The 15655-nt window shown below is 41.3% G+C and overlaps 1 protein-coding gene across 2 annotated transcripts in view; it reads right to left on the bottom strand.

Moving 5' to 3' along the window:
• Positions 1 to 485: 485 nt before the first annotated feature.
• The window catches only part of LOC129846228 (zinc finger protein ZFP2-like), a 28273-nt gene continuing 13103 nt past the window's right edge, over positions 486 to 15655 (bottom strand). Inside the window, exons 1-2 of one of the 2 annotated variants that reach the window (XM_055914232.1) lie at positions 10839 to 11396; positions 486 to 3961 (exon numbers count right to left, since the gene is read on the bottom strand). In XM_055914232.1, coding sequence (XP_055770207.1) covers positions 2739 to 3961; positions 10839 to 11154 — 1539 coding nt within the window. In that variant the 5' untranslated portion in view covers positions 11155 to 11396 and the 3' untranslated portion in view covers positions 486 to 2738. Of the gene's footprint in view, positions 3962 to 10838; positions 11397 to 15655 lie in introns of those variants that run through there. The other variant, XM_055914230.1, reaches the window with a different exon arrangement.

A 15655-nucleotide genomic window follows, 5' to 3' on the forward strand; every position in this document is an offset into this window, starting at 1 on the left:
TGGTCTTAACTAGTAAACACAGATTATAGTTTTCCTCCAGTTCACATAGATAGCTGGCTCGGCCCTCTTCACACCTCCAAGGTGTCCCCTCACCCCTCACTCAGGAATACACTCTCAGAGCCTATTGCCTCGGCCCTGTTTACGCCTCCAAGGTGTCCCCCTCACACAGGAATACACACTCAAAGCCTATGAGGCTTTTATAAAAACTCTGCTTGTTTCACTCACCTTTTTCTTTTTTTTAAAACTACGTTTGAGATGTGGTATCCACTCGGCTCGCTGCCTCTCAGATCAAAGGTGGGTCCATCTGCTCCGTTCCCAAAGTGTGGTCTCCTGTGATCCCAAGTTTGAGGGATCCCTCGTGTACCATTTACCCAGGTCCGTCAGGAGCGTCACCAAGTGAAGATTCACATCCTCATCGCCAAATGTGGTTATTTTCTTCCATATCAAATGAGGAGACAAACTTATCACACAAGTCAGAGTTATTCTTAAACTAAATCTTTATTCACTTATTAATAAGGGAGCAGGTCAATACAACGCACACATATAAAGTGAATCAATTGAGTGCTCTACGATAAGGATGGCTGGTCGACAAATCACCCCCAGATTATTTTTTGAGAGCCACGAGACAAAAGTACAAAGGTCTTTTATAGCCAAGATACACCCCTTTCAACCTACATGACCAACAACAGATGTATAGAACGGGTCACAAGGTTAAGATTTGTATGAAATATACTTATAATACTCAGCAAACAGTATCTGCTGTAAAAACAGTACTCTTTGTGTAGAGACCAGGGTCTGGCCCTGGGGTCATCTCTCCCTGGTACCATATAGAACAGAAACATTAACTCATGCTCTGGAATGCGGTCTCTTTTGGTTTTATCACCCAAAAGACATTGTAAATGTCCTGTCAGTGTGTTCTCCCAGAGGCCCATCCTCAGTAGAACACAGACACAATAGTTCTAAGAACCCTCTATTCTGTTGCATAAAACAACCATTTGATGCAATAAAAGTATTATAACATAATGTTGCAGTTTTGCTCTGTGTCCACTGAAAGTTGACTAGTAACAACAACTTGGACATAAAAGACACCCACCATGAGACCCACTAAATCTGACCAAGAAGAGGAAAACAAAAGAAAAACCCACAATAAACTTAAAGACAGGAAGCAAACCAAAAAGGTGGAGCAACTAAAGGTGTTGACTCTCCACATCTGTCAAGACAACTGGAGCACTGGGCCAGACACTCTTAAATAGAACCTGGACCAGCTCAGGTGAAACACCTTCCCACTAACGAGATGGACAAGCCAGCACAGGTGTAACACATACTGACTAACGAGGTGACACCAATCAGTGCTCCCAAGACACATTTCAGTTGAATGCATTCAATTAATAATAATCACAGTGGTTGTCGAAGGTGCAACAGATCTGCACCTCAGGAGTAAATGTCAGTTGGCTTTTCATAGCCAATCATTCAGAGTATCTCCACAACTTCCATTTCACATAATCATCTACAATGCTTCACCTTTTACAATGTAAACATGGTGTCTACTGGCTGTCAACAATTAAAAACACGTATTTCTAAATAATAATATAGAATGTATAATAATATCAGATCTTTTCTCCTTTTTCTTTCTATAGATTCCTAAACTATTATTTTTTCCCTTCTAGAACTCTCGTCTTCCTAAAACTCACTAGCTTCTAGAACTCTCGTCTTCATAAAACTCACTAGCTTCTAGAACTCTCGTCCCCTTGGAACGAGCCCAAACAAAACTCAAATCAAATAGTATTAGTCACATGAGCCGGATACAACACTGGAACTCTTACTTACGAGCCCCTAACAGTGCAGTTTTTTTTTAAATACAGAAAAGAATAAGAGATAAAACTAATCTCCAACACGGGAAAAACATGTCAAAATAAATTGTGATCATGGTAACTCACTGGCTAAATGCAAAACACAAATCTATTTGACTGCCCACCCTTGAGATAATCAGCAACCAAGTTGTCCTTACCGCAGACATGTCTGATTTCAAGAGGAAACTCCTGCGATATCCGTAGTAACTTTCCACCTCACTGCAGAGCTTCTCTCTCCTTTCAGGGTTCACTAGATAGGCATGTTGTTGGATATAAAAGCAGGGTAACAATGTCAATATAAATGTACCCAAAAATGTCAAGTTGGTTGCATGAATAACTATGATTACTAAATGTTACATAATTGTAAATATGAATTATCAAACCCAAATGTACACCCCTTTGTTAATATGTATTGGCAATAATTAACTTAATGGTGAGGCATGGAATAATAAAACATGTATCTTTTGTCAGGCTGAATGTTTGAATATATGAGGTGATTTGAGTCATGCTTCTTCAGTAGTGGAATAAAGACAATTAGCATTTGAATGTTGTAAAGAAATACTGGAGTGATGTAGGATTGTTAATAAAAATTGATTATAGGTGTATAAGTATGTTGAAATTAAGCTGTTTTCAAGTCATTGAAAAAACGACCCGAAAAGACATCTTTTCAACTTTCACTTTCAACTACAACCGAAAATATATTGGACGTCGGGCATAGTCTTATTTTCAACGTCTTTTGAATGACATTTGGCTAAATGGGAATAGTGCAATGTCAAAACACAGTTTTAACGTGTCCAAATCAATAACCAATATGCAGAAACAGTTTGAAGTGTTGCATTGTGATTCCAGTAATCTACATTGTGACATCATTTAATTATTTAATTGATATCATGAAAAAACTCCTTCATGTATTTTCTGATGTTTGATCAGAGATCTTTTACCAGAGTATCTCTTCCCACATTGATCACAGCTATAAGATTTATCTCCTGTGTGTGTTCTCTGGTGTATTGTCAGCTGGCTAGATTGACCAAAACTCTTCCCACATTGACCACAGCTATAAGGTTTCTCTCCTGTGTGTGTTCTCTGGTGTGCAGTCAGCTGGCTAGATTGACCAAAACTCTTCCCACATTGATCACAGCTATAAGGTTTCTCTCCTGTGTGTGTTCTCTGGTGTACAGTCAGAGAGCCAGATGTAGTAAAACTCTTCCCACATTGATCACAGCTATAGGGTTTCTCGCCTGTGTGTATTCTCTGGTGTACTGTGAGCTGGTCAGATTTAACAAAACTCTTCCCACATTGATCACAGCTATAAAGTTCATCTCCTGTGTGTGTTCTCTGGTGTAAAGTCAGATAGCCAGAAGTAGTAAAACTCTTCCCACATTGACCACAGCTATAAGATTTCTCTCCTGTGTGTGTTCTCTGGTGTAAAGTCAGAGAGCCAGATGTAGTAAAACTCCTCCCACATTGATCACAGCTATAAGGTTTCTCTCCTGTGTGTGTTCTCTGGTGCACTGTCAGATCACTAGATTGACAAAAACTCTTCCCACATTGATCACAGCTATACGGTTTCTCTCCTGTGTGTGTTCTCTGGTGCACTGTCAGATAGCCAGAAGTAGTGAAACTCTTCCCACATTGATCACAGCTATAAGGTTTCTCTCCTGTGTGTGTTCTCTGGTGTATAGTCAGATTGCTAGATGTAACAAAACTCTTCCCACATTGATCACAACTATAAGGTTTCTCTCCTGTGTGTGTTCTCTGGTGTATAGTCAGATTGCTAGATGTAACAAAACTCTTCCCACATTGATCACAGCTATAAGGTTTATCTCCTGTGTGTATTCTCTGGTGTACTGTCAGAGAGCCAGATGTAGTAAAACTCTTCCCACATTGATCACAGCTATTAGATTTCTCTCCTGTGTGGATCCTTTGATGAATTTTAATGCCTGATGAGGTGAATCTCTTCCCACAGTCAGAGCAGCAGTGAGTTCTCTTCCCTGTGGATCTCTGCTGGTGTTTATTGAGGCGTTCTGATCGGGAGAGACTCTTCTCTGCCTCGTCAGCATCATGAGGTTGTTGAGGCTCCCCAGAGGATCCACGATAGTCCCGTATCTCTCCTGTGTGAACAACAAAGTCAGATGATTAAAGGTCCACAACAGTGGAAATCCACTGTAAAAGGTGATGCCAACAGCGTAGCCATGATGTTGTACAACAATTGATTTCTGTAATGAATGTTAAAATTATTTGACAATTGTCTTAAAATGAGCAAGAATAGTCATATTTTAGTAGTAACATCGATGATTGTAGACTAGAAATAAGTTATTCATGTTGTTGAAACTAAGCAGTGTGCCAGACGACTTTTGGTCTCCAATATAGGCCCTTTTCTGTGTTTAATAAAATTGCGGCACAAGGGCGATGCGCACACAATTTGATTGCAGAAACACCTCCCTGCTAATGAGGAAACCGATAGTAATGGATGTAGTATATCTGCTAATGAGGAAACCACAAGTTATGGATGTAGTATATCTGCCTGGAGCAAAAATGGTGAGCAAAGCTTTTAGTTTTTCACAATGTATTCTGAATGTGAATGGGGGAAAACTCCGGGGAGTAACCTCTATTTCCAGGTTGATTATGAGTACATTTCACACTACTTTGGATTATAATTGTAAGGCTCGTTTGAATGTCCTGCTTAATAAAAATGTTTGCTACAGTATTAAGAATTATGTGTAATTATTGAAGAACCGCGTTAATGACAGTATACATTTGGGTAAAGTTAAGTTTTCTTTGTATTTCACCTTTATTTAACCAGGTGGCCAGTTGAGAACAAGTTCTCATTTACAACTGTGACCTGCCAAGATAAAGCAAAGCAGTGCGACAAAAACAACACAGAGTTACATACACTTGGGATAAACAAACGTACAGTCAATAACACAATAGAAACATCTATATACAGTGTGTGCAAATGGAGTAAGGAGGTAAGGCAATAAATAGGTCATTGTAGTGAAGTAATTAAAAATTAACACTGGAGTGATAGATGTGCAGATGATGATGTGCAAGTAGAAATACTGGTGTGCAAAAGAGCAAAAAAAGTTAATAAAACATGGGGATGAGGTAGGCAATTGGATGGGCTATTTACAGATGGGCTGTGTACAGCTGCAGCGATCGGTAAGCTGCTCAGATAGCTGATGCTTAAAGTTAGTGAGGGAGAGTCTCCAGCTTCAGCAATTTTTGCACTTCGTTCCAGTCATTGGCAGCAGAGAACTGGAAGGAAAGGTGGCCAAAGTAGGTGTTGGTTTTGTGGATGACCAGTGAGATATACTTCCTGGAGCGCGTGCTATGGGTGGGTGTTGCTATGGTGACCAGTATTCTGAGTTAAGGCGGCCTAGCAAAGACTTATGGATGACCTGGAGACAGTGGGTTTGGCGACGAATATGTAGCAAGGGCCAGCCGACGAGAGCAGTGGTATATGGGGCTTTGGTGACAAAACGGGAGGCACTGTGATAGACTGTATCCAGTTTGCTATGTATAGTGTTGGAGGCTATTTTGAAAATGAAATCGGCGAAGTCAAGGATCGGTAGGATAGTCAGTTTTACGAGGGTATGTTTGGCAGTGTGAGTGAAGGAGGTTTCGTTGCGAAATAGGAAGCCAATTCTAGATTTAATTTTGGATTGGAAATGCTTATTATTAGTCTGGAAGGAGAGTTTACAGTCTAGCCAGACACCTAGATATTTATAGTTGTCCACATATTCTAAGAAAGAACCGTGCAGAGTAGTGATGCTAGTCGGGAGGGTGTGGGCAGCGATCGGTTGTTGATTGATAGGTTGTTCTTATCGGCTGTTGAGTCTGCTGATAAGAATATGGTGATTGACAGAGTCAAAAGCCTTGGCCAGGTCGATGAAGACGGCTGCACAGTACTGTCTTTTATCGATGGCGGTTCTGATATCGTTTAGTACCTTGAGCGTGGCTGACGTGCACCCATGACCAGCTCTGAAACCAGATTGCATAGCGGAGAAGGTACGGTGGGATTCGAAATGGTCGGTAATCTGTTTGTTAACTTGGCTTTCGAAGACCTTAGAAGGGCAGGGCAGGATGGATATAGGTCTGTAACAGTTTGGGTCTAGAGTGTCACACCCTTTGGAGACGGGGATGACCACGACAGCTTTACAATCTTTAGGAATCTCGGACGACACGAAAGAGAGGTTGAACAGACTATATATATGTATATACACTGCTCAAAAAAATAAAGGGAACACTAAAATAACAAATCCTAGATCTGAATGAAATATTCTTATTAAATACTTTTTTCTTTACATAGTTGAATGTGCTGACAACAAAATCACACAAAAATAATCAATGGAAATCAAATTTAGCAATCCATGGAGGTCTGGATTTGGAGTCACACTCAAAATTAAAGTGGAAAACCACACTACAGGCTGATCCAACTTTGATGTAATGTCCTTAATTTAATTTACCGTTATTTTACCAGGTAAGTTGACTGAGAACACGTTCTCATTTGCAGCAACGACCTGGGGAATAGTTACAGGGGAGAGGAGGGGGATGAATGAGCCAATTGTAAACAAGTCAAGATGAGGCTCAGTAGTGTGTGTGGCCTGAATGACCTCCCTACAACGCCTGGGCATGCTCCTGATGAGGTGGAGGATGGTCTCCTGAGGCATCTCCTCCCAGACCTGACTAAAGCATCCGCCAACTCCTGGACAGTCTGTGGTGCAACGTGGCGTTGGTGGATGGAGCGAGACATGATGTCCCAGATGTGCTCAATTGGATTCAGGTCTGGGGAACGGGCGGGCCAGTCCATAGCATCAATGCCTTCCTCTTGCAGGAACTGCTGACACACTCCAACCACATGAGGTCTAGCATTGTCTTGTATTAGGAGGAACCCAGGGCCAACCGCACCAGCATCTGGTCTCACAAGGGGTCTGAGGATCTCATCTCGCTACCTCTGGCGAGCACATGGAGGGCTGTGCGGCCCCCCCAAAGAAATGCCACCCCACACCATGACTGACCCACCACCAAACCGGTCATGCTAGAGGATGTTGCAGGCAGCAGAACATTCTCCACGGCGTCTCCAGACTCTTGTCACGTCTGTCACATGCTCAGTGTGAACCTGCTTTCATCTGTGAAGCATTGGAAAGGCTTTTCTCCTCTGTATCCTCTCATGAGCTATTCGTGAAAATCTATTTTTGGGAGCAGAAAATGCTTTTCTCCTGTGTGTATTCTCTCATGCCTTTTCAGGTTAGTTAACATGGTAAAACTCTTTCTACACTGGGAGCATTGGAAAGGCTTTTCTCCTGTGTGTATCCTCTCATGAGCTTTCAAGTGCCCTATCTTAGTAAAACTCTTTCCACACTGGGAACATTGGAAAGGCTTTTCTCCGGCGTGTGTCCTCTCATGCAGTTTTAGGTTCCCTAACCAGCAAAAACTATTTTCACAGTGGGAGCAGTGGTGTTGTCTTGCTGGTTTGGGCGTCTCTGGGTCTGGTTCCCCTGAAGGATTCTTCCCGCTGTCAGAGTGAGAGTCTGGTTCCTCTCCTTGCAAAGACACACAGAGTATGTCGTTAAACAGAGACCTAAATGAAACCTCCACATGATAAAACTGTCTTCCTATGAGGTTTAATCTAGACTAGATCCCTCAATAAAAGATCAGAACTGGTCATCACAGAGTGGCTGTAGTGCTTTGTAGGCTGGGTAAATCCATTTGAATTCAATACATTTTTGACAGCATCCCTTTTGATTTAAAAAAATCTTTCCTTACATGTTTGACTATGGAAGAAGTGGTAAGAAAGTGACTTCATGTAACTGAATGTAAAAACATTCATGAGATTTACAGTACCAGTCAAAAGTTTGGACACACCTACTCATTCAAGGGTTATAATGATTTGTTTTACCATTTGATCTACATTGTGGAATAATAGTGACGAAATCAAAACTATGAAATAACACATACGGAATCATGTAGTAACCAACAAAAAGTTGTGAACAATTCAAAATATAGCCACCTTGATGACAGCTTTGCACACTCTTGGCATTCTCTCAACCAGCTTCACCTGGAATGCTTTTCCAACAGTCTTGAAGGAGTTCCCACATATGCTGAGCACTTTTTGGCTGCTTTCCTTCACTCTGTGGTCCAACTCATCCCAAACCATCTCAATTGGGTTGAGGTCAGGTGATTGTGAAGGCCAGGTAATCTGGTGCAGCACTCCATCACTCTCCTTTTTGGTCAAATAGCCCTTACACAGCCTGGAGGTGTGTTGGCTCATTGTCCTGTTGAAAAACAAATGATAGTCCCACTAAGCCAAACCAGATGGGATGGCGTATCGCTTCAGAACGCTGTGGTAGCCAGACAGGTGCGTGCCTTTCCAAATCATGTCAATCAATTGAATTTACCACAGGTGGACTCCAATCAAGTTGTAGAAACATCTCAACAATGATCAATCGAAACAGGATGCACCTGAGGTCAATTTCAAGTCTCATAGCAAAGGGTCTGAATACTTATGTAAATAAGGTATTTCTGTTTTTTATTTTTAATAAATGTGACATTTTTTCTCCAAACCTATTTTCTCTTTGTCATTACGGGGTATTGTGTGTAGACTGATGAGGATTTTTATTTATTTAATCCAATGTAGAATAAGGCTGTAATGTAACAAAATGTGGAAAGACAAGTGACAAAAAGGGGGTTAAAGACTTAAAGACATGTAAAAAAAATAGATATAATTTTTTACATCTCTTAGATATAAGACAGACACTTCAGAACAAACTTCCTTTAGATGTTCTGGGAGAAACAATACTACTATGGTTACTGTTGTTCCATGTTGTGAATGTTATCCAATGTGTTACTATGGTTACTGTTGTTCCATGTTGTGAATGTTATCCGATGTGTTACTATGGTTACTGTTGTTCCATGTTGTGAATGTTATCCAATGTGTTACTATGGTTACTGTTGTTCCATGTTGTGAATGTTATCCAATGTGTTACTATGGTTACTGTTGTTCCATGTTGTGAATGTTATCCAATGTGTTACTATGGGTTATAGCAGTATGGACAAATATTTTTTGTTGATACTTCCATGGGTCTTACAGTTCAAAATCAAATAGCAAAATTATCCTTGGTATAACCTTATAAAACAGTACAATACAGGGGAAGCCCTTCATGTTGTTTAAACCCTTAAAACACTTCCATATAGCTTAGAAGAACCTCCCCCTCAGACAGGGCTTAGACTGTAATGGGTTAAAACTATCTGAGACTTACATTACTCTGAGACTAGTTATCCTGGGATCTAACATTACTCTGAGACTAGTTATCCTGGGATCTAACATTACTCTGAGACTAGTTATCCTGGGATCTTACATCTTACATTACTCTGAGACTAGTTATCCTGGGGAATCGTTTTAATACATTTGCAAAAAATCTAAACCTGTTTTTGATTTGGCATTAAGGGGTATTGTGATGGCATTATGGGGTATTGTGTGTAGATTGATGAGGGTAAAAAAAAAAAAAAAAACATTTTTAGAATGGGATGCACCGATATCACATTTTTTTGCCAATATTTTCCTTGCCCCAAAAAACGATACCGATAACCGATATTTAAAATTTTAGCGGCCTTTTAAGCATTCTAGTACAGCATTCTAATAGTTAACACACACACGGATGCAGCGGTCTAAGCCACTGCATCTCAGTGCAAGAGGCGTCACTACAGTCCCTGGTTCCAATCCAGGCTGTATCACATCCGGCCGTGATTGGGAGGTCTCATAGTAGTTGTCTATTATTGGTGTAGAGAGGACGACAAAGGAGAGGGATTCCACATGTGGATAGGAAGATACAAATTATCATTATTACTGTAAAAAATTAATTTAAAACCCAGGAATTTTACAACTTTAGCTCTCTAGGTCATGCCAGTAGGTTACAGTAGGTTGTATCTCTCTAGGTCATGCCAGTAGGCTACAGTAGGTTGTAACTCTCTAGGTCAAGCCAGTAGGTTACAGTAGGTTGTAACTCTCTGGGTCATGCCCGTGAGCTACAGTAGGTTGTATCTCTCCAGGTCAAGCCAGTAGGTTACAGTAGGTTGTAACTCTAGGTCATGCCAGTAGGCTACAGTAGATTGTATCTCTCTAGGTCATGCCAGTAGGCTACAGTAGGTTGTATCTCTCTAGGTCATGCCAGTAGGCTACAGTAGGTTGTAACTCTCTAGGTCATGCCAGTAGGTTACAGTAGGTTGTATCCAAGTGGAAACAATTATCAACCCAATGTGGAAAGTGTCGAATTTGGTCAACAACAAAATGAATGGCTTATTTGCTACGTGAGGTTTACTTGGTCCAACAGAAGTTTCGTAATGCTTAAGTTGTTATGTGGACACGTGACATACCGACAACTTTGATAAAAACATTATAGGAGTTGTCTCCAGATCGCTATGCATATTCATGCTAGTAGCTTAGCATCTCTCTCCATTGAATACAGGCGGTGCATATTCATGCTAATAGCTTAGCATCTCTCTCCATTGAATACAGGCAGTTGACGACAACAACCCTCATAGAATATAAACAATAGATTACAATAATAAGATGTATTCACCAATTCAAAGAAAGGATAGGCGGGAGCTAGACAACCCACAGTGCCGCTTTGTGGACAACGACTCCCCTTGTTAGGGCGGAGAGACATCTTGTCAGTATATCCATAATCTTTGGTGTAGCCAACCCAACTCTCGCATCGCACTATTGGGGGGCACGGTGTGTAGTAAAACATCACTACATTAAAATCACTACATACCGTGCCCCCCAGTCTGCGGTCAGCAGATAGAACCTTCTCAAATATATATGTTAAGTCACTTTTTGGAAACGGAACGGAGAAAACAAGAGGTAGCTTGCTCTCTACGTCGTCTGATTCTAGACATATCAGTCATCATCCTGGGCCCTCCGTTGAAGAGGTTGATGAGCCAACTCCGAATATCGAAAGTAAAAAACGATTTTAAGGCGGTACTTACTGGTTTTAATCAGATCTCCTATCTCCTCTTCATCTTTCAATGTGACAGTAATCTCCCCTTCCTTCTTCACTCCATAAACTACATCCACCTCTTTCTCTTCCTCGTCCTCTTCTTTTACTGTAACGTCTTCCTCTTCTTTCACTGTAACGTCTTTCTCTTCTTCTTTCACTGTAACAGCCTCACCTTCTACTTCTTGTTTTACTGTGACATCCTCTTCTTCCTTCTCCTCTTTCACGACAATGTTCAGCCCCGGAGCTTCTTTCTCCGTCCAGCAGACCTCTTCTTTAACAAGAGGGGAGAAGTTTAGGGAGCTCATGTTCGGGGATGTTAGCTAGCTAGCTATCATTAGCGACTAGGCTAGTGCTAACTTAACCAACCAGCTACTATAGCTGACTAATACAAAATAACGCAATATTAAATTAAATAGGTTAACAAGTAGATACGACCTAAGTGTGTCGAAAACACAGTCGGTAATATACACCGAAAGCGTATAAATAGCTTGAATCTTTCGGCTATGTTGGCTAGCAAGCTACCGAGGTGGTTGACGAGCTGTTTATGAAGAACCGTCCACTAGATTATACGTCACGCTGGCAGCGTCGCCTGAAAAACGCACTTCGCCGTCTGCTGACTGGAGGGGAAACGCAGTTGAGGATCATGTTTTATTTTCAGACAAAGATTATTTTAGATGGATTTAATTAAATAATACTATTATATTGAGACATACAAAGACAGGAATGTGATGATTGATTAGTGCGAATAAAAAATGTTTACTACAGCACATTTAAGGCAGTTACATTAAGTCATACTACATCTAAATAATTAGCAAGCTACCATGTAGGTCCATACTGTTCCTACATGGTGTAACAATACATTTAACCAGGTCGGTCAGTTGAGAACAAGTTCTCATTTACAACTGCAACCTGGACAAGATAAAACAAAGCAGTTCGACAAAAACAACACAGAGTTACACATGGAGCAAAACAAACATTCAGTCAATAATACAGTAGAAAAATAAGTCTATATACAATGTGAGCAAGTGAGGTGAGATAAGGGAGGTGAAGGCAAAAAAAGGCCATGGTGGCGAAGTAAATATAATATAGCAAGTAAAACACTGGAATGGTAGATTTGCAGTGGAAGAATGTGCAAAGTAGAGATATAAATAATGGGGTGCAAAGTAGCTAAATAAATAAATAAATACAGTAGGGGAAGAGGTAGTTGTTTGGGCTAAATTATAGATGGGCTATGTACAGGTACAGTAATCTGTGAGCTGCTCTGACAGCTGGTGCTTAAAGCTGGTGAGGGAGATAAGTGTTTCCAGTTTCAGAGATTTTTGTAGCTCGTTCGTATTAATGCAGATATTATGGACATTTTATTTAAAACATGTAATTAAACTATAATTGTAGCTCCTTTAATTTACCCCCAAAATGTATTTGCTATGTGTGCTACGGCCTGGCTATTAAAAGGAACCGGCGACTATTTGAGACTCAGCCTCAGAAATGTTTGGTCACATGGAATCAAGTGGTCACTAGATGTCTACAGTGCCAAAGAGAATTATAGTTGGGAGTGTTGGGAGTGTTGAGTGTGTTGATATAACGGTAATAATGTCACATGGAATCAAGTGGTCACTAGATGTCTACGGTGCCAAAGAGAATTATAGTTGGGAGTGTTGGGAGTGTTGAGTGTGTTGATATAACGGTAATAATGTCACATGGAATCAAGTGGTCACTAGATGTCTACGGTGCCAAAGAGAATTATAGTTGGGAGTGTTGGGAGTGTTGAGTGTGTTGATATAACGGTAATAATGTCACATGGAATCAAGTGGTCACTAGATGTCTACGGTGCCAAAGAGAATTATAGTTGGGAGTGTTGGGAGTGTTGAGTGTGTTGATATAACGGTAATAATGTCACATGGAATCAAGTGGTCACTAGATGTCTACGGTGCCAAAGAGAATTATAGTTGGGAGTGTTGGGAGTGTTGAGTGTGTTGATATAACGGTAATAATGTCACATGGAATCAAGTGGTCACTAGATGTCTACGGTGCCAAAGAGAATTATAGTTGGGAGTGTTGGGAGTGTTGAGTGTGTTGATATAACGGTAATAATGTCACATGGAATCAAGTGGTCACTAGATGTCTACGGTGCCAAAGAGAATTATAGTTGGGAGTGTTGGGAGTGTTGAGTGTGTTGATATAACGGTAATAATGTCACATGGAATCAAGTGGTCACTAGATGTCTACAGTGCCAAAGAGAATTATAGTTGGGAGTGTTAAGTGTGTTGATATAACGGTAATAATGTCAAAATTCCACTTTTAACAACCATCAGAATTGGTTAAAAAATGTTATGCCTGGTGCAGCAGTCTAAGGTACTAGATCACAGTGTTAGAGTTGTCACTATAGACCCGAGTGGTGCAGCAGTCTAAGGTACTAGATCACAGTGTTAGAGGTGTCACTATAGACCCGAGTGGTGCAGCGGTCTAAGGTACTAGATCACAGTGTTAGAGGTGTCACTATAGACCTGAGTGGTGCAGCGGTCTAAGGTACTGCATGGCAGTGCTAGAGGCGTCACTAGAGGCGTCACTCGGATTCGATCCCAGGCTTTACCACAACCTGCCGTGATCGGGAGTTCCATAGGGCGGCACACAATTGGCCAAGCGTCGCCCGGTGTTTCCTCCTACACATTGGTGCAGCTGGCTTCCGGGTTAAGCGGGCGGGTGTTAAGAAGCGCGGTTTGACGGGTCATGTTTCAGAGGACGCATGACTCGACCTTCGCCTCCTGAGCCCATTGGGGAGTTGCAGCGATGAGACAAGATCGAAATTGGGGAGAAAAAACGGGGGTAAAATGATAAAAAATGTTTAAAAAATGACAACCAACATAGGTTGCATCCCAACGTGGCAATAAACAGTAGGCAAAGTGACCAGGACAAAATGAACTCAAATGTTTTACCATTGGAACACTTGATGTAATGATGTAATAATGGACAGAATGAACTCAAACGTTTTACCATTTTACCCACCATTTGCAACAACGTCACTGAGCACCATCACTGTCTTTCCTTCGTGGATCTCCTGCATGTTTACATATCTGGCATTACTCATCTCATATGTATATACTGTATTCTATCGTATTCTACTGTATCTTAGTCTATGTATTACTCATCTCATATACTGTATTCTATCCTATTCTACTGTATCTTAGTCTATGTATTACTCATCTCATATGTATATACTGTATTCTATCCTATTCTACTGTATCTTAGTCTATGTATTACTCATCTCATATGTATATACTGTATACTATCCTATTCTACTGTATCTTAGTCTATGTATTACTTATCTCATATGTACATACTGTATTCTATCCTATTCTACTGTATCTGTCTTTGCCGCTCTGATATTGCGTGTCCATATATTTATATATATGAGTCACTGGCTTACTGGTGCTCTTCCATGCCATCCCTAGGAGGGGTGCGTCACTTGAGTGGGTTGAGTCACTGACGTGGTCTTCCTGTCTGGGTTGGCGCCTTCTCTCAGGATGGTAAGTTGGTGGTTGAAGATATCCCTCTAGTGGTGTGGGGACTGTGCTTTGGCAAAGTGGGTGGGGTTATATCCTGCCTGTTTGGCCCTGTCTGGGGGTATCATCGGATGGGGCCACAGTGTCTCCTGAACCCTCCTGTCTCAGCCTCTAGTATTTATGCTGCAGTAGTTTGTGTCGGGGGGCTAGGGTCAGTTTGTTTTTCTGGACTATTTCTACTGTCTTATCCGGTGTCCTGTGTGAATTTAAGTATGCTCTCTCTAATTCTCTCTTTCTCTCTCTCGGAGGACCTGAGCCCTAGGACCATGCCTCAGGACTACCTGGCATGATGACTCCTTTCTCTCTCTCGGAGGACCTGAGCCCTAGGACCATGCCTCAGGACTACCTGGCATGATGACTCCTTGTTGTCCCCTGGCCGTGCTGCTGCTCCAGTTTCAACTGTTCTGCCTGCGGCTATGGAAACCTGACCTGTTCACCGGACGTGCTACCTGTCCCAGACCTGCTGTTTTCAACTCTCTAGAGACAGCAGGAGCGGTAGAGATACTCAATGATCGGCTATGAAAACCAACTGACATTTACTCCTGAGGTGCTGACCTGTTGCACCCTCAACAACTACTGTGATTATTATTATTTGACCATGCTGGTCATTTATGAACATCTTGGTCATGTTCTGTTGTAATCTCCACCCGGCACAGCCAGAAAAGGACTGGCCACCCCTCATAGCCTGGTTCCTCTCTAGGTTTCTTCCTAGGTTTTGGCCTTTCTAGGGAGTTTTTCCAAGCCATCATGCTTCTACACCTGCATTGCTTGCTGTTTGGGGTTTTAGGCTGGGTTTCTATACAGGACTTTGAGATATCAGCTGATGTAAGAAGGGCTATATAAATATAAATACATTTGATTTGATTTATTCTTATTCCATTACTTAGATTTGTGTGTATTAGGTATTTGTTGTGACATTGGTAGATATTACTGCACTGTTGGAGTTAGAAACACAAGCATTTAGTTAGATATTACTGCACTGTTGGAGCTAGGAACACCAGCATTTGGTTAGATATTACTGCACTGTTGGAGCTAGGAACACAAGCATTTAGTAAGATATTACTGCACTGTTGGAGCTAGGAACACAAGCATTTAGTTAGGTATTACTGCACTGTTGGAGCTAGAAACACAAGCATTTATTTAGATATTACTGCACTGTTGGAGCTAGGAACACAAGCATTTAGTTAGATACTACTGCACTGTTGGAGCTAGGAACACAAGCATTTGGTTAGATATTACTGTACTG

Source organism: Salvelinus fontinalis, unplaced genomic scaffold (assembly GCF_029448725.1).
Source record: "Salvelinus fontinalis isolate EN_2023a unplaced genomic scaffold, ASM2944872v1 scaffold_0484, whole genome shotgun sequence".
Taxonomy (NCBI): domain Eukaryota; kingdom Metazoa; phylum Chordata; class Actinopteri; order Salmoniformes; family Salmonidae; genus Salvelinus; species Salvelinus fontinalis.